At 48.1% G+C, this 21,423-nt stretch overlaps 1 protein-coding gene across 22 annotated transcripts in view; it reads right to left on the bottom strand.

Moving 5' to 3' along the window:
* The window catches only part of NRXN3 (neurexin 3), a 1,811,822-nt gene that overhangs the window by 1,728,983 nt on the left and 61,416 nt on the right, over positions 1-21,423 (bottom strand). For all 22 annotated transcript variants that reach the window (XM_027552545.1, XM_027552555.1, XM_027552571.1 and 19 more), the window contains exon 2: positions 4,709-6,150. In XM_027552545.1, coding sequence (XP_027408346.1) covers positions 4,709-5,417 — 709 coding nt within the window. In that variant the 5' untranslated portion in view covers positions 5,418-6,150. The remainder of the gene's footprint in view (positions 1-4,708; positions 6,151-21,423) is intronic.

The following is a 21,423-nucleotide window of genomic DNA, read 5'->3' as shown; positions in this document are numbered from 1 at the left end:
GGACAGCCTGTGAAGGGAGATAGGGGACTTAAAGATAATTAAGATGATTAGCCCCCCAGAGCTGGGCCTGTGGTGTCTCATCACCAGATGCAAATGCAAGTTCAGGGCTCCTGGAAGGCTTCTGGCAGAACGCCCGCCCGCCCCTCAACCCTGATGAACCCGAACCAAGCCTTATCCAAGGCCCACCCTCTCTGCAGCCCACAGCTGGAGTGCGGGCTGGGGTGGAAGGAGAAGGCTGCTCTCCTTGTACCACAGAAGAGGGTACAAGGAAGAAGGGTCTCCTGTCTTTACAAGGAGGCGGAGACGCTATTGTGAGGAGGGGAGTGGGGGGAGCAGTTCAAAAAAAAATTGCTCTTCCCTCTCAGTTAAAAGAAGGATAATTGGAGCAAGTGGAAGGCGGCGGCTCTGTCATTTAGCATGCAGCATACCCAGGAAATCTCGCTGGGTAATCAGGAGGAGAGGACGAGAAAGAGCAATCAGACCCCTATTCAGGCTCATTTAGTGACAGCCCCCGCTGGCTGGCTGGCTGGCTGGGCCGGGGGAGAGCGGGGCTGGTCCTAATGCCTGAATGCTGGGTGGGAAATCGAGTCCTCCCTGCTTCTGGGCTTGTCTCCACCCCAAGGGGAAGGATTCTGAAAAGGACCTAGACTGGCCTCTTGATGACTCACCACTGCCCACTCCGATCCTCGGCCATAGGGGTTGACTGAGATTAGGAACAAAGCCACATTACTATTCAGGCAGCAGGGGCAAGGGCGAGGGGAAGAGACGGTGATATTTTTATACTAGTGCCCCAAACTCCTCCTAAACATGGGAGGAGCCATGGCAATCACTGGGACCTTCGCTATAGCATCGGATGTCTCTGGCTCTTGGTAAAACTTCGGAGGTAAGCACCTCTTCTTGGAATACCTTTCCATCTTAGTTCTGGCTTTGAGAAATGGGAGAAGAAACGGAACGTTCGCCATAAAAAAGAAAACTAATTAAAATTCACTTTCGGGAAGGCACACCGAGGCCACACGGTGGTACTGAGCCATCCATCAACCAACCTGAGTAGGATGTCAGCTTCAGACGGCGGGAGGGATGCGGGATGGATGGGAGGCTCGTGGAGCCCACACCACCATGTGCTTGTCCTCAGACTCTGGCCCCTATTACCTGCACCCACAGCTGTACCTCACTGGGGGATCCCCACCCCTGAAAACTTAACAACTGAGACTCAAAACAAGCCGCTTTTGCCCTGGGCACCTGCCTAAGTTAGCAGGAAAAGATAGCAGACAAAGAACCGATTTTTCTTTTTGCCGACTCAACAGGACCTCATGTCACCTCACTGAAATTAACCTAAAAACACGGGTGTACAAATGATCTTTGACACAGGTAGACCCATGGATTAAGATCTGATCATTAAGATCTGATCATAGCGATCAACCTGTGGAAACTTCCCCACCTTTCCTTGGCCCCACCCCACCTGCAGCAGGCTGGTTTCAGGCTAAATGAACCCTTCAGGGAAGCTGGTACTGAAATGGAGACACTTTGGCAGTGAACCAGTTCGTCATGGCTATAAGATTGTTGAGAAATTCAATACCTGCACGTTCACAATTGAGAATGTTTTAAAAACAATCAAGCTAAACTCATGTCAAGGTAATGACAAGCCCCCAATAACCAACGAGAGGGCTGCTGTCTGGAGGCTGCTGGGGGCACCTGTTTATTGTCCAGTGAGCTTCAGAGATGCCCCAAAACAGGACTGGGCTAAACAGAAAAAGCCAGATGAATATGTCCCATGCAGCAGGATTATATTCCAAACCAGATATGCATAATTTTAAAGTTATTTTGAGGCAAGATTAAAAGTCATCTTGAACAAATCTGAAGTTGAAAACCCAAACATTTGATTTATAAACATAACAACCTAGAAGAAGAAGAAAAAAAGTCCAGGACCACCCCCCTCTCTCTCCATCATGTGCCAGAATGTTCAATGTGACCATTAGCTGGTTTGGGAGTCTTGGGATGAAGTTTCCCCAAGTAGGTTGTGTGGGGTTCAGTCTGCAGCCAAAGTCTTTTGCCACAAGAAACAGAAGATAACTGTGTCCATAACTTGTCCCCCACAAACCCAACTCTCCCACAGCAACTATCTCCAGGGTCTTGTGGGTCTTACCTAGAAAAGATACCCAATGGGAGGTCAAAATCGCCCAAAGCAAATAGAAGAGATGGGCCCAGCAGTGAGTTCTTCCTGGGGTGCAGGATGGAGACATTTCCAAGCCACTGAGGCATGGAAAGCCAGACAGGCCAAGCAAACATCAATACCGCCAGCATGCTAGAAGCTAATGGACCGCAGAGAGCGCCTCCAACAGGCCCCGACCACATCCATCTGAAGCTGCAGGAGCCCTCCCAGCTCTTCCTGCCCTTGAACTGCTAAAGCATGAAGCCCTCACACAATCAAACAGCACGGCCCATCCTGCAAAGTGGGATGATCAGAGGCTTGGTACACAGCACCCACTGCTGGGACCAAGTCCCCGGGGGTTTCAGTTCTGTGACATTTGCAATTTAAAGTGGGTGAGAGATGAGGCCAGAGAGGCACCCTCACTGCCCGCTTTACACTGTCTTTAGGAAAACGGGCAGGTATTTGTTTAGGCTGTTTGTCTTGTTTTATGCAGATCGGCTTGACACTCAGCAGCTGCTGTGGGTGTTTTTTTTTTTCCCCTTCATATTTTACAGGTGAGTCTTCCCCCTGCTTACTCTAAAAATTAACTGTGTGGAGAGAACGGATATTTTCTAAAAGCCTGAGATGCATCTTTGTGATTGATTAGACATAATGACAATTACCAGGAGCAACAGGCTTCAAGTCACCAACAGTAAATGCTGGTACCTCCCCCAACATCCACCCTCACCTCAGCCATTGCACTGCTCCAGACCAACCAAGTGTTAGTAGTTAGTGGAGTGCAGTTAATACTAAGTCTGTTTACTGTATTATGTACCGTGAGAATAATGAAATATGCCGCGTTTGCCTTCTACAGATAGAGGCATCAGTCCATAGCCACGAGATGGTCTGAACCCTATAGAAAAAAAACCATCATTAAAATATATATATTGTATTTAGCTATTAAAAAGTTGACTGCTTATCATCTACTCTGAAGAAACTCCTCTGGAGACCTCAAACAAACATACACACACACCCAAACCAAAAAAATAAATAAATAAATAAGAGAGAGAAAAAATTGTATACATATACAGTATAGAGATTTCTTCCTGCAGAAAAGTGCTGATCCAAACCTGCCCAGAGGAAATGAGTTCTTTTTAAACACAAAAAATGCAATCAGGGATAATCAGCAAGTTAACAACACACTTGCAAACACTCTGGTCCCTAGAAAGGAAGAATGCCAGCTCCCAATGCCAGTTCTGAGAACAGAACAGATCCTTTGGGCGAAGGAGAAAACAAGTGTTCATGTCAGCCTTCAGGAAGAACTTTCTCCAAAGCCCAGAAGCTCTGGAACAGCGGTCAGCTCCAGGGGGACCTGCTTGTGGTAAGTGCTTCAGTAACCACTGTCCCCAGATGACTCTGTGGGTTGGGGCTGCCTCTACCCCTCTGCCCCATCCCTCCTCCAGTGGACTCAGTGAGGAATAACAGAGGTCAGAAAAGGACTTCTTGCATGTCTTGCATCTCCCTCTCTGGCAACCCACCCACAAGAAGGGAGGTGTGATGGCAGGCCCAGAAGAGGAAAGAAGCACTCTTGCAATAGCCCATACTTGACCTACAAGGAGGCTCCCAAGAAGATCCCCAGAGTGTCCTGGTCTCCAGCATGTATCACCTGTGAAATAAACTTTGTTTTGATTTAAAGAAATGTTTTAATACCTGCTAGTAGATAACATTCATATCAACCACAGCTTTAGGAGTTGGGTGGTTTCAGGGAAAGTGTAAGGAACGTCTACAGACACTATTTTTAATTACAAATCCCAAGGCAGTAGGGTAGCACGTGAATGAAGGGATTGTGGGAGTCTGCACTAAGACACTCACCTGGCCCCACCTACCTGACCTCCCTTGACCTGTTGGTTCCCAACTTTTGCTGCACAATGAAATCACCTGGGGGTCTTAGTACGAGGAGGCGAGAAGTCCCCCCCAAAAATGCCCTGTCTACCCATCAGACACCTTCCAGAAGACTGTGGGAGGAGGGGCACAGCTGAAGGGCTGGGTTGACAGCAAGGCCGGGTGTGGACCCACAGTCTATCAACCCTCATTCTTCTTTGCACCGGCATTCCTTATGTTAGGGACGATAAGGAGAAAGTGATGCGGAATGTCCCATGTATTCACAAGGGCCCAATTCTCAAGGGATCAAGAGGGCCATAGACAGCCACTTTGCCCCTTTCCATCTGACATCTGGCCTTGTACTGACCCTTCGAAGCTTCACCGCGGTGGAAAGAGCTGAGCTGGGGCTCAGATCCTATACTCTATCCAGCCTTTTGAGCAAAGCCAAACATCTGTCTAAGGAAGGAGCCCATGGTTGAGTAGTCAGGATTCTCTCTTGCTGAGATCTGATGGATTTTTTCCATTGAGAGAAAGCCAAGGATTTCTACCACACCCTCGGGGAAAGAGACCCAATTATCTAACAGGCAGCTAAAGAGGCGGGTCAATGATAGAACTGGTTTCCCTCCAGGCGATCTTGATCCTTACCCAAGCCGTCAGGGGTGGGCTCGAGCTCAGAGGGGTAGAGAAGAGGACCCTTACCTTCCGAGCACAGCTTGCCGCCATAGCCGGTGGTAGAACAGTCGCAGGTGGGGTGTCCATCCAGGAGAAAGCAGATGCCGCCATTTTCACAGGGACGCTCGCCGCAGGGCCCCTCGGCATCCAACTGGACACCCTGGCTTCCCAGAAGCCGGGGCTCTGAGTTGCCGTACTTGAGATCCGAGATTAATCCCTTGAAGCTGGGCATGGCCTGCACCCCATCAAGGGTCAGAGCAGACGGCCGGATGTCGGCGGGAACGCCGCCCAGGAACAGGTCACTGACCACGTCCATGTAGGGCCGCTGGGGCTGCAGCTCCGCGGACCGGCCCTCCCCGTCGAGCACCAGCACTGTGCGCAGGCGGTCGCGGCTCACCATGACGAAGTGCCAGCTGCTGTCGTTCACCCGCTTGCCAGACAGCACGGCGGTCTCCGCACAGTCCATGCTGAGGCGCAGCTGCACACGGCCGTCCACCAGGGAGAGGCAGAGGAAGTCGCAGACGCCGCCGTCGTCTAGGTAGAGGAGCAGCCCCGCGGACACGTTGGTCTTGAACTGAAAGCTGAGGTCGCTGCGCGTGCTGGCATCCCAGCGGAGGTAGCGCGCCCACTGGTTGGGGAGGCCCATGAACTCCAGGCCCAGGCAGAGCCCCAGCAGGGATCCCAGCAGGAGGCTCACCTTCAAGGTGAAGAACACCGAGTGCATGGTGAAGCTCATTCTGGCCAAGCCCCAGGGGCCCGGAGACGGGGAACGGCCCTCGGGGGACAATCCCCCTGCCCCACCTCCTTTGAAGTGGAAGGCAGAGAGGAAGAGGAGATGGCTGGGGGACAGAGAACACACAAGAGGGAGGAGGCACACACACACACACAGAGAAGAGGATGAGGAAGGAGGAAAGAAAACCAGAAAGCCCCTGGTGGGCACCCACAAGCAAGAAATTCAGTAAGAGACAGAGTGGGGGAAGGACGGGGCAGCAATAGAGGAGGTCAGTCAGGCGGGCGGGGGACAGTGAGGGTGCAGAGTGGGGAGCAGAGTGTCCTTCTCCAAGAAAAGATCTCAGCTATCCAATGTGGATCCGGAGGCCTTGATTTGGGCAGGAGAAAAGTACACGGGGGGCTGGCTGGCGGGTGGAAGCCTTCAGCAATGTCCACCTCCCGGCAGCAGACCCCCAAACGGCCCAGCCAGGGAGGCCGGGGAGAGGGCTGGGGTCAGGGGGGCCGTGATGGAAGAGGAGCGAGCAGTCAGGTGAGCCAGGCGCAAGGTAGAAACAGGCTGAGGACCAGCCCTGAAGGCCGACCTCCTAGCAGCCGAGGGCCGCGGGGAGGGGAGTAGCCGGAAGTTGAAAGCTCAGGCAGAGCAGGGCCCGGGGCCAAACGGAAGTGGACTCAGGCTTCATGGTCCACTCGGGGCGGTCCAGCCCGTAACCTGCCTCCCAGGACTCCAGAGAAAAGACCTGCAGGAAGGAGGGGGGGAGAAGGAAAGGAAGATTAGGGCCCCGTGTCAGGAAAATATTGCACCCTATTTCACAAATATTGATGGAGTGCTGACTGCGAGCCCGGCTACTCTGGTGAGTCCCAGAGCACTTGGTGCTTTAAGCGGCAGGGAGGGCCTGGGGTCTTTCAGAGCCATGTCAGGACCCCAAGCTCAGCTCCTAACAATGCACTCAGGTTTTCCACGTGCAAAAAAGTATCAAACCCGCCAAGCCATATCAGCACATTTTTACAATGTTCATATCACAGGGTCACGTGGCCAAAATTTAATTTTCAGGTACATGCTAACATTTTAGAGAAGGCAATGGCACCCCACTCCAGTACTCTTGCCTGGAAAACCCCATGGACGGAGGAGCCTGGTAGGCTGCAGTCCATGGGGTCGGGAAGAGTTGGACACGACTGAGCGACTTCACTTTCACTTTTCACTTTCATGCATTGGAGAAGGAAATGGCAACCCACTCCAGTGTTCTTGCCTGGAGAATCCCAGGGACGGGGGAGCCTGGTGGGCTGCTGTCTGTGGGGTCGCACAGAGTTGGACGTTACTGAAGCGACTTAGCAGCAGCAGCTAACATTTAGATACTCAAATACACACATGCAGTTTTAACTTGTTTACCTATTAAAAGACATGAACATGATAGTGATTTTTGTTTGTTTGTTTTAGATTTTCTTTCTCACTTTGCCAAGCCAATGTCTGGTGTAGGCAGCCGAAGACAGATCCTCACCTTTACATTTTTGACGGAATTATTTACAGGAGTCAGTGAAAATAAACTAGGAGGTGAGTAATGAGCAAAAAACACTCATCTCTTAACTAAATGTTGGAGAAAAGGTCTTGGGGCAGGGGGCGGGGCGGGGAGAATGTGCTTTGAACCTTTAAAAAAAAAAAAAAAGGCTGAGTATATCCTAGTTCTTCTATATGGAGCTTTGAGAAAATTTCTTAACTTATTTGAGCTTCTATTTTCTCACTCATAAAGTAGAGAAAATAATAGCCTTTTTACAAATTTGGAGACAGGATTCAATGCAATCATGTATTAGAAGATTCTAGCATGAGGCTATAGCCACAGTAGGTGAACAATGAATGCTACCTCTTTCCTTATTTGTAAGGAAGGATGAGAAGAGGGGATCGCTGGTGTATGTCTGTACGTGTGAGTATGTGTATGTCTGCAAAGGGGACAGTATATTAAAACATACATTTTTAAATTAAAAAAAAAAAAACAGAATGAACAACAAATGAATAGTTAAGGAATGTCACAGAGCTAGAGCATATCATACATGTTTTATACTGATTGTAAATGCACCAGCACCCAGTTAAGGGGTGGCCAACTGAAGGCAGACTCTGGTCACAGAGCTGAGAGGAAACTTCTCTGTTCACATGAGAGCAATGAGTGTAATTTTTAAGAGTTATGCAAGTTGCTGCTTATTAATTGGCATGCTCGATAATTTACCATGGTCGCTGTCAGACCACTGTCTAGTATTTTTATGATGGCTGCATTAGCAAAGCTAGTTATTACTCATGCTTTGAAGAGGAAAACGCTGTTCCTTAAGCAGCAACAAACACCTATTTCCAGTGAACACACAAGCCCACCCAAAAAGAGGCTGATTAAATCCATTATAAGGAAAGCCTCTGTGGTATAAAACGTCCTGTACACACAGTGGTTCCCAGAGTGTGGCATGGGCACCTCCAGGGGCGTGAGGAAGTCTTAACTGGAACATGAGCATAGCATGTGCCAAAACATGCAAGCTTTGCACACGCACAAGCCAAACCAAGTCTTAAAATGCCAGCAATGTTTGGACCTCCCTGGGGCTTCCCTGGTGACTCAACAGGTAAAAGAATCCACCTGCAATGCAGATGCTACAGGAGACATGAGTTCAATCCCTGGGTCGGAACGATCCCCTGGAGGAGGGCGTGGCAGCCCACTCCAGCATTCTTGCCTAGAGAATCCCATGGACAGAGAAGCCTGGCAGGCTACAGTCCAGAGGCTCACAAAGAGGTGTCCATGACTCTAAGTGACTTAGCACGCACGCACGGTGGTACAGTGGATAAGAATCTGCCTGTGGATACAGGAGAGGCAGGTTGGATCCCTGGTCTGGAAAGATTCCACAAGCCCCAGACAACTAAAGCCCGTGCGCCACAAAAGCTGAGCCCACACTCTGGAGCGTGTGAGCTGCGACTACTGAGCCCGTGTGCCCTAGAGCTGCCCCCCCGCCCAAAAAAAAAAAAAAAATCAGCAGTTTTTGAGCTGGTTGATGACACTTTGGTAGCAAAAGAAATCAGCTACGCTAGACTATTTACACCACAGAAATAGGCAAACATCACGAATCAGAATCTGAGAAGATGAGATTTAAGGAAAGCCTTGAAGGAGGATGAGAGAACTAGCTATGTAAATGTCTGTGAAGAAGGTTCCAGAAGGACTAGTGCAAACACTAGTGCAACATCCCAGGGGAGAAGAGAGACACTTGTGCCCAAAGAGGGCTTCTTCTGGTCCTAATATCTGCCATGTGTACATAATTTTTTAATCAAATTTTTTAAAATTAATTTTTTTTAATTGGAGGCTAATTATTTTACAATATTGTAGCGGTTTTTGCCATACATTGACATGAATCAGCCATGGGTGTATATGTGTTCCCCATCCTGAATTTTTTAATCAAATTTTTGAAAAGGGACCACTTTTAGGGAATGTGCTCAAAGGACAGCTGCTCTCCTATCGCTCCCTCCATCATGCATCTGATCTAGAAGAGTGGGGAGCAAGGCAGACGTGACGAGCACAAAGCCCAGGTCTCTCCAACGAAGTATCCCACGCCGGGAAATATCAATGAGCCGAGAACGTAAAGATCACGTGGCACGGTGGGAGCCCACGGTGTCTGAGTTCCAGAGGCTTGGGAAAGTGTGTTCTCAGTGACACTACCCCTGGCTGCCACACCTCCTTCTCTACTTCCCCGCCTGCCAGTTTAGACCTAGGAGTCTAGCTCAGGCAAGGCCCAGGCTCAGGTGGCTTCAGTCAGTGGGACCCCCTTAGTGGAAGGCAAGGACATGGAGACGGAGGGCCCGATGACATGGATGAGCAGGCACATGGGAGTCCCTCTAAAAGGATGGCCCCAGAAGCTTTCAGACTGATCTAGATGTCAACCCTCTGGGCCTCAGAAAGTCACTTGTGTGTCTGCAGAAATTAAATGACTTGCTCAGTTCAATCTAACTACTTATTGAGCTCCGATTTATCCAGTCGCTCCTGGATCTAAGCAGAAGAAGACAGGGTTCTTGCCTTAGGGGCGTCACAAAGTAGTGGGGCAAAGTGTACTTTAGAGAAGAAAGCAGAACAATAAAAGAGTCCACGCTACGAAATCTCCCTGGGGGCACAGACTGCTTCACCCTGGTGCTGCCTCAGGACCTTGGCTCCCATGGAGTGGGAGCTTGAGACACATGTGTAGAAAAAATGAACAATAAAAGAAGCTGAAGAGCATCCTTGAGGATCATTTGTGTTTCATGAGGTGACCTCTACACCTCTCTGTTTCATACAATAACAGCAATCCTGCACCTCCAGGCTTCCCTGAATGCCAGGCTCAGATGACCCCTCAGGACAAAGCAGCACATGCCAAGTGATCTGGGTTAACATATGAGTTAGGAAGTAGGCTGCCCAAGACCACTCCCTATGCGGAGGATCATGGGAATTTACCCCGTCTGCTTTGGGGTGGTCACTCAACCCTGTCTGCTGAGCCTCGTCCATCAGACTGACCATTCTCCCCTCCTGCCCAGACCAGCACTGAAGATACCGACAGTCCCCTGCCTGCATCATGGGTAATCAAAAAGGCTAACAGGAAAACCAAGCTTTCTTTCCCCTCCACAGACGCTGGGCAGAATCTGATTTCAGGACGGGTAGCATCAGAATCAGGTTAACCTAAACTCAATGCCCTATGGACACCAAAATTCTCTCCTAAAGCTCTTGCATTGCTTTCTTGGACCATGGACATTCCTGTGACCTCTGGGAAATTGTTGCAGTGGCCCATGCTAGAAATGACCTTCCATTTAATATCAAAGCCCTCAAGCCAACTGCCCCAAGCTTTCACCCTTAAGCCTTCTTTAACCCTCTTCTGGGGCTATGCTGCTGCTGCTGCTGCTGCTGCTGCTGCTGCTGCTGCTGCTAAGTCGCTTCAGTCATGTCCGACTCCGTGCGACCCCATAGACGGTAGCCCACCAGGCTCCGCCATCCCTGGGATTCTCCAGGCAAGAACACTGGAGTGGGCCACCATCTCCTTCTCCAATGCATGAAAGTGAAAAGTGAAAGTGAAGTCGCTCAGTTGTGTCCAACTCTTCGTGACCCCATGGACTGCAGCCTACCAGGCTCCTCTGTCCATGGGATTTTCCAGGCAAGAGTACTGGAGTGGGCTGTGCCCCCTCCACCGGTCAGCCAACTGCTCCCCTATCCTGAGCCATAGGAGGGCCCAGACAGCCACAGGGGCAGGGAATTTGCTCCAATGCCTATGTGGAAGGCCCAGGCTGGTGCAGAAGCTCAAAATGCTTGTCTGCTGTCTGAGAACCAAGCAGGAGAGGGAAAGTGAATGACATTATCTAATTGCCAGCTAATCTACATAATTATCGAACGGCATACTTCTTACGTGGGGTTAGCATCTTTGCAAATGTCTCATGATCCGGCTGCTTGGGAGACAGAAGGGCCCCCACACGACTCCAACACATGGGCTATTTACCACTGGCACAACTCGAAAGATCCGGCTGCCACGTACCCTTCCACTGCCTCCCTATAGTTCCTCTGCTTCCCTGAGACAGATTCAAAGGAAAGTGGGGCCTGTGTTGAGAACCACGGACGGTGGGAAGGTGTGATGAAGGCTGTCCTCAAAGCCTCAGACTGGGCTCATCAGTTCCTCCTCTGGAACCTCCCATCAGCATCCCTCTGAAGTCCCGATGATGGCTCTCTGTTGGTTCTACCCGCCTCCCTTTCACCATAGCCTTTGACCCACTTTGAAGGTAAAATGATTTTCACCGCCAATCTCGGTCCATGTCATTTAGGTGGGGTTCATCCCAACCCCAGATCTTGGGACCCAGTTTAGCCACTTAGGACACTGCAAACCTCCTGCCACAGTGATTAGCTTAGGGATGGGTTTGTCACCCAAACTAAGTCAAATTAGAGTTTACACTGGAACTTTTACTGGAATATTGGGAGAAGGACCCTCTTTTTTTTTAACCTCATGGTCAAACGATTAGAGTGACATCCAGAATTGATGAGAGATAGCACTCTTACTGGAGAAGGCAATGGCACCCCACTCTTGCCTGGAAAATCCCATGGGCGGAGGAGCCCGGTGGGCTGCAGTCCATGAGGTCGCTAAGAGTCGGACACGACTGAGCGACTTCACTTTCACTTTTCACTTTCATGCATTGGAGAAGGAAATGGCAACCCACTCCAGTGTTCTTGCCTGGAGAATTCCAGGGACAGGGGAGCCTGGTGGGCTGCCATCTATGGGGTCGCACAGAGTCGGACACGACTGAAGTGACTTAGCAGCAGCAGCAGCACTGTTACTATTCAAGATAATCTTGTCTAAAAATGAAGACAACAAAGAAGGAGAGTCAAGAGATGGATAGAGATGTATTTCCAGTGATGTTTCTGCACCTAGATGTAGCCAGACCTGAAGCCCAAAGGATCCTGGTTTCATCTCATGAACCAAAACTTTCTTTTTTCTTTTTTGCTTAAGCAATTTTGGGTTGGGTTGTGACTGGGAGTTCTGAATAACACATTCCTAACGCTAGACGTTAAAAATCTATCAGGGCATATCAAGAGACGTTTCCATTTCACATGGCCACCCATGCCTGTGAGGAATCCCTGTAACTTGGGAGACGTGTCAGATTTCTCACCCCTACCACCAATGTTCTACACCCACTGTGCCCATGTCCTTGGCAAAGGCAGAGGATGTGGGCATGCTCTATCCCCAGGTGCTCTGAAGGGGGTTGCAGGCTCATTTTTGCACAACGACGTCAGAGATTCACTGTCAACCAAACTACGTCCCTCTTGACACGACACCACTAGGCCAGCCCCTCACACTTGGTACCCTGGATCTTAATTCTACAGCAGAGGCTCTACTGCAGGAAGTGGGGGAGGTGAAGGCATGAATTCTCTCCAAGACATCAAAGTAATTCAGGGTAGTGATGAAGAACATGGGCTTTGGCACCAGACAGAGTTGGATTTAAACTCAGACTGTCATTACCATAGCTATTTAGCCTTGGGCCACTCTCTGAGTGTTTATTCATCAGAGAGAGAGAGAGAAGGAGAGAGAATGATAATACCTATCTTGTAGGGTAGTTTTGGACTTTATTAAACTTTAAAATGTATAGCAGTATAACTACTTCCTGAAAATTGCATGGCAGCAGCTACTAAAGCTAAATATTTCTGTCCCATGACTCCACAATTCCCCTCCTGGGACTCCACAATTCCAGTACCAACAGAAATGCTTATGTATGTCCAACCCAAGTCATGCACAAAAATTTTCATAACAACACTAGTCATAATACCTGAAACCTAGAAAAAAAAACCCATGTTCATCCACAGTAGACTGAATTAGTAAATTGTTGTTTATTCATGCAAAATGCCATACAGCCCTGAGAATGCCTGGTCCTATGTCCAGATAGTCACATGGATGCGCCTCACAGAAGAGCGTATATCCTACGTGTTCCATTTATACAAGGAACGAATCGAGGCAAAGAAATCATCCTCTACTGATATATGTCAGAATAGTGGTTACTCTCAGGGAATCAATGAGTGGAAGATGGCAAAGCAGGTGAAGTAGTTCTGTTTCTGGATAAGAGTGATATTGTCCACGGTGCTTAGTTTGGGAAAAAGCATCAACAGGGCTGCACATTGATGACTTGAGCTCTCATCTCTATCTACGTTATACTTCACTGAAAACAATATGCTTCCTGATACATAGCATGTGCTCATTTATTATTTTATTTGTCATCTGAAGGAGAGTTTTAAAGAAACATATTACTGGTTTCCATTTGGAGGCTGAAACTCCTTCCTTACAAATCCCTAAGTTAACACCAATCAATCTCTTATCTAGGAAAATACGGGCAGACAGGGAGAGCACCATCCTTCTCTCTCCCCAGGCCACTTCATACCCCAGTTCTCTCTTTCACGATTTTTCACATCTAAGAGTCTCATCCCTCCTCATGTCTTCTCCTTTCCTGTGACATCTGCTGAGCTGCTTTGGTCTCGAGGTGCCTCCGCCACCAAGCTCACCCTATCCTGGTTTGCTGTCCCTGCCCTTCAGGAAAAGGTCTGAAGATCTCAAATTCCAGTCCATCAAGGGCATGAAAGTTTATGTTGTGCTGAAAAGGGAACAGAGGTGGAAGAGAAGAGACTTTTTTTTTTTTTAAAGTCTTGAACTATAGCACTTCTTGAGATACTAAGTTTTCTTAAGAACTAAGACGTAGTCACATCAGACTAAAATAAATTCCTTTTCTGGGAATACTCATCAATGACAGTAGAGTCACAATGGAGTTGTATATGGACTCCTGCCGATCTTTTGGGAAAGTTTCTCATGTTATGAGGGATGTAAGGTGGACAGAACCACAAAGACTTGTCACTGGCTAAACAGCAGCATTCAAAGCCGGTGTGGTGGTTAAAGGCTTGGGGAGGCAGGCTGTCATCTGAGGTCAAGCCCTGGATGAAGGGCTTGATTCATATTCATCAAGAGCCTGGACGAAGAGGGAAGGGCCATGGGAATAGAAGCCCACTCACCAACTGGTCATGGTTGTGAATGAACTGACACTGAAAGTTAGAATGTGGCATCTCTCTTCCAATTTAAGACTGCCTCAAACCCCTAAGGCTACTGCTCTTGGTATTGTTGAGTTGGCTCTGTACATCCAAACACTTTGGTACTTCAAAGGTTCAAGAGGTCGCAGTAGGCTTGAACCACAGCCTGTGTCTAACAAGAGGAAGTCTAACGGAGATAAATGGCAAGTTAGGCAACTTGATCCTCCAAAATAAACAACGCATGAGGATAGAAGGTACAATTTCTAACTATATAGGAGACAAGAATTGAGGAATGACATAGACAAGAGGTTTTGTGGTTGCCAGATAACCAAATGCAATTTTAGACTCCCTTAATTATGATATAACTTGTAGGAAAAAGGACATGAAGATCTGTGTCAATTTGGTGCTGGTCATTAGATTTTTATTCTGAGCCCCACTTTTTGAGAGAAGTGTAGGTGAGTTAGAGGGTAGTGAATTAGAAGGAAGTCTTTTGTTTGAAATTTTTAAGATCATGGAGCACCAATGATATAGATATAACACATTTTGTAAATAACTCAAACCCTGCAAGGTACTTATATACCCAGTAGAAAGGAAAATGTATGTATGTGTATTAGTCACTCAGTCATGTCTGGCTCTTTGTGACCCCCACGGACTGTAACTGGACAGGCTCCTCTGTCCATGGGATTCTCCAGGCAAGAATACTGGAGTGGGTTGCCATTCCCTTCTCCAGGAAATCTACCCAACCCAGGGATCAAGCCCAGGTCTCCTGCATTGCAGACAGATTCCTTACTGTCTGAGCCACCAGAGAAGCCCAGAAAGGAGAGATGTGAGACCAAATGATGTAAAGAGCTAGACCAAAGGTGAGAAGTTGGATCTGCTCGTATGGGCTCGATAAGGCAGAGGTCAATCTGTAAGGTCCAAATAGAATACAGGTATTCGACTGAGTACCCCTTTCACAGAGTTAACGGCACGGCCTCTGGGGCCAGACCTCCTGAGTTCAAATCTACTTGCTTCCTGTGTGACCTGGAGCTAGTCACTTACCCTCTCTGAACCGCAGTTGTCTCATCTATAAAACAGTTAATAGTGAGTTACCATGGTGGGGCACTGAGAAGGGTAAACCCCCAAAGCAGTGTTGGGCACGGGTAAGTACTAAGTGCGTGCTAGTTACCGCTGCTGCTGCTGCTGTGACTGACAGCCTCGGGGTTTGTGTTTCCTCCCAGCAGCAGGCTGATTTGGGTGCCTCGGGAGGAGTAGCATGGACAGATGGACGTCCTTTTAAACCTCATCCCATGACACAGATAATGGTAAGAGTCACACCTGAGTCTCTTTGCGTGAGGAACCTTTGAAGTACCAAAGTGTTTGGATGTACAGAGGCAACTCAACAATACCAAGAGCAGTAGCCTCAAGGGTTTGACGCAGTCTTAAATTGGAAGAGAGATCCCACTGCCCTCAAGAATAGAACTCTGTCCAGTGAATGGAAGTTCTAGAGAAAGTGGTTATGTCTTTGTCTTACACACAGACCACCTCCAGATGAAGTGGACTACCCCATCACTGGAGATGTCCCAAAAGAGATGGGACGCTCTTTGGAGTCGCATGTCCAGTACTATCTAGATCTTTGTATGAGGTGCAGCAGAGTCTAGAAGAACAAAAGATGACTCTGGCATAGTGTGGCCAGGGCAGGATTCTCAAGGGAGGGGGACTCACATGGAAACTTGAAGGACACGGGGCTTAGGCCACTGAAGAGAAGTCTGCTGTGGGGGAAGAACACCAGCCCAGGAGTCAGATCCAGGCTCTGTCTTTCCACTCACTACTGGGCAAGTGACCTTATGGGAAACTCTGTGAGCTCTCCAGTTTTTGTTTCTTCTCTTAAATTAGAGGGAACGATGAATACACCCTCCAGGATGGTGTGAACACCCAAGGAAGTAAAAGCTACACAACCTAAGGTAATAATCGTGCCTTCCTACCATGTGGACACTCCTCTAAAGTTCCCACCCAAAGTAACTCATGACATTAGTCTCTTCCCACCTACCACTTCTACGCCATCGCCAGGGCAGTCCTGAGTTTTCTAGTGGGCCAAACCCAAGCACAGCAAACTCTTCCCCCTGACCACAGAACTCAGGGCTTGCAAGGAGCTGAGGGGTTCCCCAACATCCCAGGTGCAGCCAGGACCTCAGGAGGCTGTGGTCACTCCCCCTACTCCTCCTCCCTCCCCCCATCCCCTCCTCCTCTCCCAACCAGCGGGCTTTCCAAGCCATGGCTCGGAAGCCATCTGGCTGCTGGGAGAGTTAATAATTTATAATGAAGATAATCACCCTTCAAGATCCTTGCCTCTTGGGACCATTAAAAAGGACTCAGTTGGGAGTCAGTGAGTTCTTTACATGAGGGGACAGGGGGAAGGGGAGAGGGGAGAGAGGGATGGGGGGAGGAAACAGTGAAAAGAAAGGGAGGGGGAAATCAGCTAGGTGCTCAGCTGACCTTGGCCCCCTAACAGGGGCAGGGGGGGAAGGAAAATTATTCAGTCCAAGAAGACAATCTTATCCAGCTTTCGCAGCACCAGCCCAGCAAGAGTGCCATTTATGGGGCTTTTCTCCTAGCCAACTCTCTCTACACAAAGAGAAAAAAATCAAACACATGCAAGAGATGGGGAGAGAGGGGCAGACCAGGGAGAATGAGCCTGCCCAGCAATCACATCTGGGCTGCTGGGACAGCGCTTCTCTGTTCTCTTTCCAGGGCACAGTGAGGCCCCCACGGTGCTAATTATTCCCATTACTTGACAAATTCTCCATTAACAAAGCAACTGGGGCCAGAGCCGGCGGAGGGAAAGCAGAAAGGACTCACAGAGGCTCCGGGCAGACTCGAGAGGTGCAGACCCAGAGCAGAGGGTCCCCAGCTTCATCAGGGGGCAAATGCAGAAACTGGCACAGCCCCATCTGTGGGGTACATCTTGGAGGTGTGGGGTGCAGACCGGCTTCCTGCCGTGTAAGGCAATGGAGGGGGGTGGAGGAGCACGTGAGGGCGGGATGATAATGGGGTGGGCGCTGAGCCAGGAGGTCTGGGGCGGGCTGAAGACAGCCTCTCTCAGAAGAAGGCAGAGCTGATCAGTGCGTTCAGGACCAAGGCAATGGCAGTTTGGTCCTCCCATGAGTTTGGAAAGGCTCATCATTCTCCCAGTGCACATGTCTTATAATAATAGCAGCAGCTACATGTATCAGTAGGCTTCCCTGGTGGCTCAGACGGTAAAGCGTCCGCCTGCAATGCAGGAGACCCGGGTTCGATCCCTGGGTCAGGAAGATCCCCTGCAGAAGGAAATGGCAACCCACTCTAGTATTCTTGCATGGACAATTCCATGGACAGAGGAGCCTGGTGGGCTACAGTCCATGGGGTTGTAAAAGAGTCGGACATGACTGACCGACCTCACTTCACTTTATACGTATCAGTAGCAACCACAGCAAGCACATGGATCACACTCACTCTGTGCAAGGCACTACCCCAAGAACCTTACACTTGGAGCTCTTTCACCTTTACAAAAACTCTAACAAGTAGTAACTATTATTATTCCTATTTTATAGATGAGTAAACTGAGACCCCCAAGAGAGTAAATAATTTTCCCAAAGTGTAAAGGCTCAGATGGTAAAGAGTCCGCTTGCAATGCAGGAGACCCAGGTTTGATCCCTGGGTTGGGAAGATCCCCTGGAGGAGGGCATGGCAACCCACTCCAGTATTCTTGCCTGGAGAATCCTGTGGACAGAGGAGCCTGGTGGTCCATGGGGCTGCAAAGAGTTGGACACAACTGAGCACACGCACACACATAAATTGTTACCAACCCTCATACTCTGTCCTGTAGAGAGACATGAACACCTGGAGGGTGAAAGCAATGAAGGGAAGGCAGTGGCAAGGAAAAGACACAGCTAAAGGACACTCCTGGGACCCTCCCAGATCAGGGCAACTTATTAGCAGCTTAGGAGCTTTGAAGGAAGGTGGGTACAGTGCCTGGCACAGAGTCAGTCAGAGCTAAATGTTTGCTGACTCAACTAAGGTGAGGAAGCAGACAGAAATTAGAAGAATTCAAGGGAGAGACCTCTGGATCAGACCACTGGCAGATCAGATCTGGTATTTCATTCCTGACGGTATAACAGGCACAGCTGCTGCCCACTGAAGATCAAGAATGTCAGAGCTCAAGAAGACAGTGACAATCACTTGATTCAAACCTCTCACTCTGTAGACAAGAAAGGGAGGGAGGAAGGAGCCTGGGTGTGTTCAAGCTAGTGACCAAGATCTCACCACTGGGCAGTGCAGAAGTGGCATTAGCCCCTAGGCTCTGGACCCTTTGTCTAGGGATCTTTCCATGAGAACAACAGCTTTCCCTTCTTAGATCATCAAGATCCTTATTTCTTCCAAAAGAAGAAAACATAATGCATCAAAACCCAAAATATGACATTGAAATGCAGAGTTGCTCTGTAGAAGTGGAAGGTGAAATCTCCTTTTCCTCCACCTTGACTCATGGAGTGGTTCTCAAGATTTATCATCAAAACCTGTAGAGTCCCAAAGAACAGTTTCAAAACCACTGCACCATATCAACTTCAACATATAATGGGCTATCTCTAAGAGCTCCCACTGTCCCCTCAGAAAGTCACAAAGAAGCTGTCATTTATACAGACTTTTCTGGAGCAGATTTGCCTTTTCATTCATACTAGCTTGGGACTGAGTACGGTAACCACTGAAGCCCTCACAGGGGCTAGCGTCAGTATGCCCATGACAGGACACATTCCTCAAAGCTACCAACCTCTGCATGAAAGGGCTGCCTATTATTTGTCTTGAGTTTATCTCCAGTAAATTTCAAGTGATGTCCCAGCCACACACACCACCCCCACCCCAACCCCAGCTCTGGAATTCTTTCTAAGAGCTAGACTATAGAGTCACACAGAAACAGATTCTTATCCCAGCTCCACCACTTCGGAACTCTGTAAACTTTGGCAACTACTTAATCCCTGTGAACCTCAGTCCTCTCATCTGTAAAACAAACTTTCCTCTGGAGCAGGAACTGGCAACCCACTCCAGTACTCTTGCCTGGAGAATTTCATGGAAGAGGAGCCTGGTGGGCTACAATCCATGGGGTCGGACAGAGTTGGACACAACTGAACAACTAACGCATGCACATCAAGTCTTGTGAGCGTTCAACGAAAGGGGGCAGAGTGTGTGCATATAAAGCTTCCAGCAGAAAGCATTCAGTACCTGTTAGGTGTTCCATCGCCATCACTGCTACTTCTCTGTTTGTCTTATCACATGATTCTAGTGTTAATGGCCAAAATTCTTCACCTCTCTATCTCTAGACCCTTTACCGTCTAACATTACTACACTTGACATCAAGCTCAGACACGTGGCTTGCTTCGGCCGGATGGGATGTTAGCAAAAATGACATGAACAGAGGCTTGGAAAGTAGTTTTACATTTTCTTCTTGCTCACTCTTGTTCCTCTGCCATGAGAACATGCCCGAGCTCACCTCCTAGAGGATGAGACATGTAAAATAGAAGTGATTCATTCCAAAGAGCCCCAGTTCTGAGGCAGCTAAAGAAAGTCCGTCCAAGTTCTTAGTTCCAAATTTACTGTGAATCCTTAACCGGGACCCTCCAAGCCTATGAACCCCATGATACGGTCCAACCTCATCAGCTTCAGCGTCACTGCCTCATCTGAAGGACATCACCACAGAGAAGCCAAAAGGCGGGAGCCTGGTGAGCGCCCAAGCTAAGTGGTGTGTCACGTTAGTGGATCAGCACAGCTTCTGCACGCTGGGAGCAGAGAATGTAAAACATGGACACTGTCACGCATAACGTGCTCGAATCAAACAAATAGACACCAAGTACCTATGGAAGGGAAAGTCACTCAGCTGTGTCCAACTGTTTGCAACCCCATGGACTGTAGCCTGCCAGGCTCCTCTGTCCATGGGATTCTCCAGACCAGAATACTGGAGTGGGTAGACATTCCCTTCTCCAGGGGATCTTCCCAACCCAGGGATCAAACCCAGGTCTCCCACATTACAGGTGGATTCTTTACCATCTGAGCCACCAGGGAAGGCTGATAGCAATCTCAGAAGGCTTGTTTAAAAATAGTACACACTAATGTGTGTAAAGTACCTAAGAGTTTATAAAACACTCTCATTTAACCTTTAGAGCAACAAGTAAGGTATCCATTTTTTCAACTCTCTTTTATATATGGAAGAAGTTGAAGCTCAGAGAGAGAATGTGGCCTTGTTAAGGTTCATAGAACCAGTAAATTCAGGCCCTCGAACAGTAAGTCCTATGTTTCTATCATTATGTAACACTGATTAACATTAGATCACTATTTCTGGGATCTGTTAGATACAGAAGGTGACTACATGAATTCTCCCTTCACAGGTCCACAGTACACTTCAATAATCAATCACAGAACCTTTCTATTAAGGAGGATGGAGCCTCAGACTCCCCTCTCAACCCAACAATCCACCCATACATCAACTACAACATCCTTATTAAATGAAACCTATGGGCTCATCCTGCAGTAATTAAACACACTGGATGGCATAAAATGGACTCATCTATGCCACACTTTGTCTTACAACAGATAATGAGTTACTACATAATGACGAACTTTTCATCTACGGTACTAATCCAAGATTTGCAATCATTCAATGAAGTTTTCATCATCCTCAAAAAGTAGAAAGTTTCAGTGGCATTTTCCTCTATAAAGTTCTAGGTTTAACTTTAAAATATTTGGAAATTTCTAAAATAAAAAATCAGTATCACTTTCAAACCCAGGGCTCTAAATAGTCTGTCAATGTGGCTTCAACTTCAGGGCTCAGTGAATAATTCTGTAATATTTATGGTCTTTTGCTTATGATACACTATTACACAATTGGGACTACCTCTAATTTTGCATTAATTTTTCCACTTTACTTATTAGAACCTATTTACAGCTTAGCTTTAAAAAATCTGCTATGTTTGCAAGATAACAAAATTACATCTCTTCTTTAAAATACTCCACCTCTTGAAGCCAGACTGGGCTTTTGTTTTTCTAAGTTAAGGAAGTCTTTTCATAACCAGAAAGGTGAATACCTAAGAGAAGGTGACCAGAGGGAGTTAAGAGACCATAATCTTCTTTTCATTCAACACAACTCATGCTTATTCATGCATTCAACAAACCTCCAATAAACACCTGCTACTTACCAGGAACCACATAAGGGCCTGAACTCTCAAAAAAAAACCCAGCCAGAGCCTAGGGAGTGAGAGGAGATAAGCATGCAAGCAATAATCACAATGACGTGATGGACTTTAACAAAGATGTACGACTGTTACATGAGCAAAAAAGATGGAGCCAGTGACTAGCCGAGACGTAGAAGAAGACTTCTGAACTGCACTCCAGAGATTAAGGGGTTTTGTTAGATCATGAGGATGGTGTGCCAGCAGAGGGAAAAGCATGAATGAAGGCAAATAGAAGTCAAAGATCATG

The sequence above is a fragment of the Bos indicus x Bos taurus genome, chromosome 10, assembly GCF_003369695.1.
Source record: "Bos indicus x Bos taurus breed Angus x Brahman F1 hybrid chromosome 10, Bos_hybrid_MaternalHap_v2.0, whole genome shotgun sequence".
NCBI classification, from domain to species: Eukaryota; Metazoa; Chordata; class Mammalia; order Artiodactyla; family Bovidae; genus Bos; species Bos indicus x Bos taurus.
Note: the sequence above shows the minus strand (reverse complement) of the source record. Positions and strands in the feature narration are given on the sequence as shown.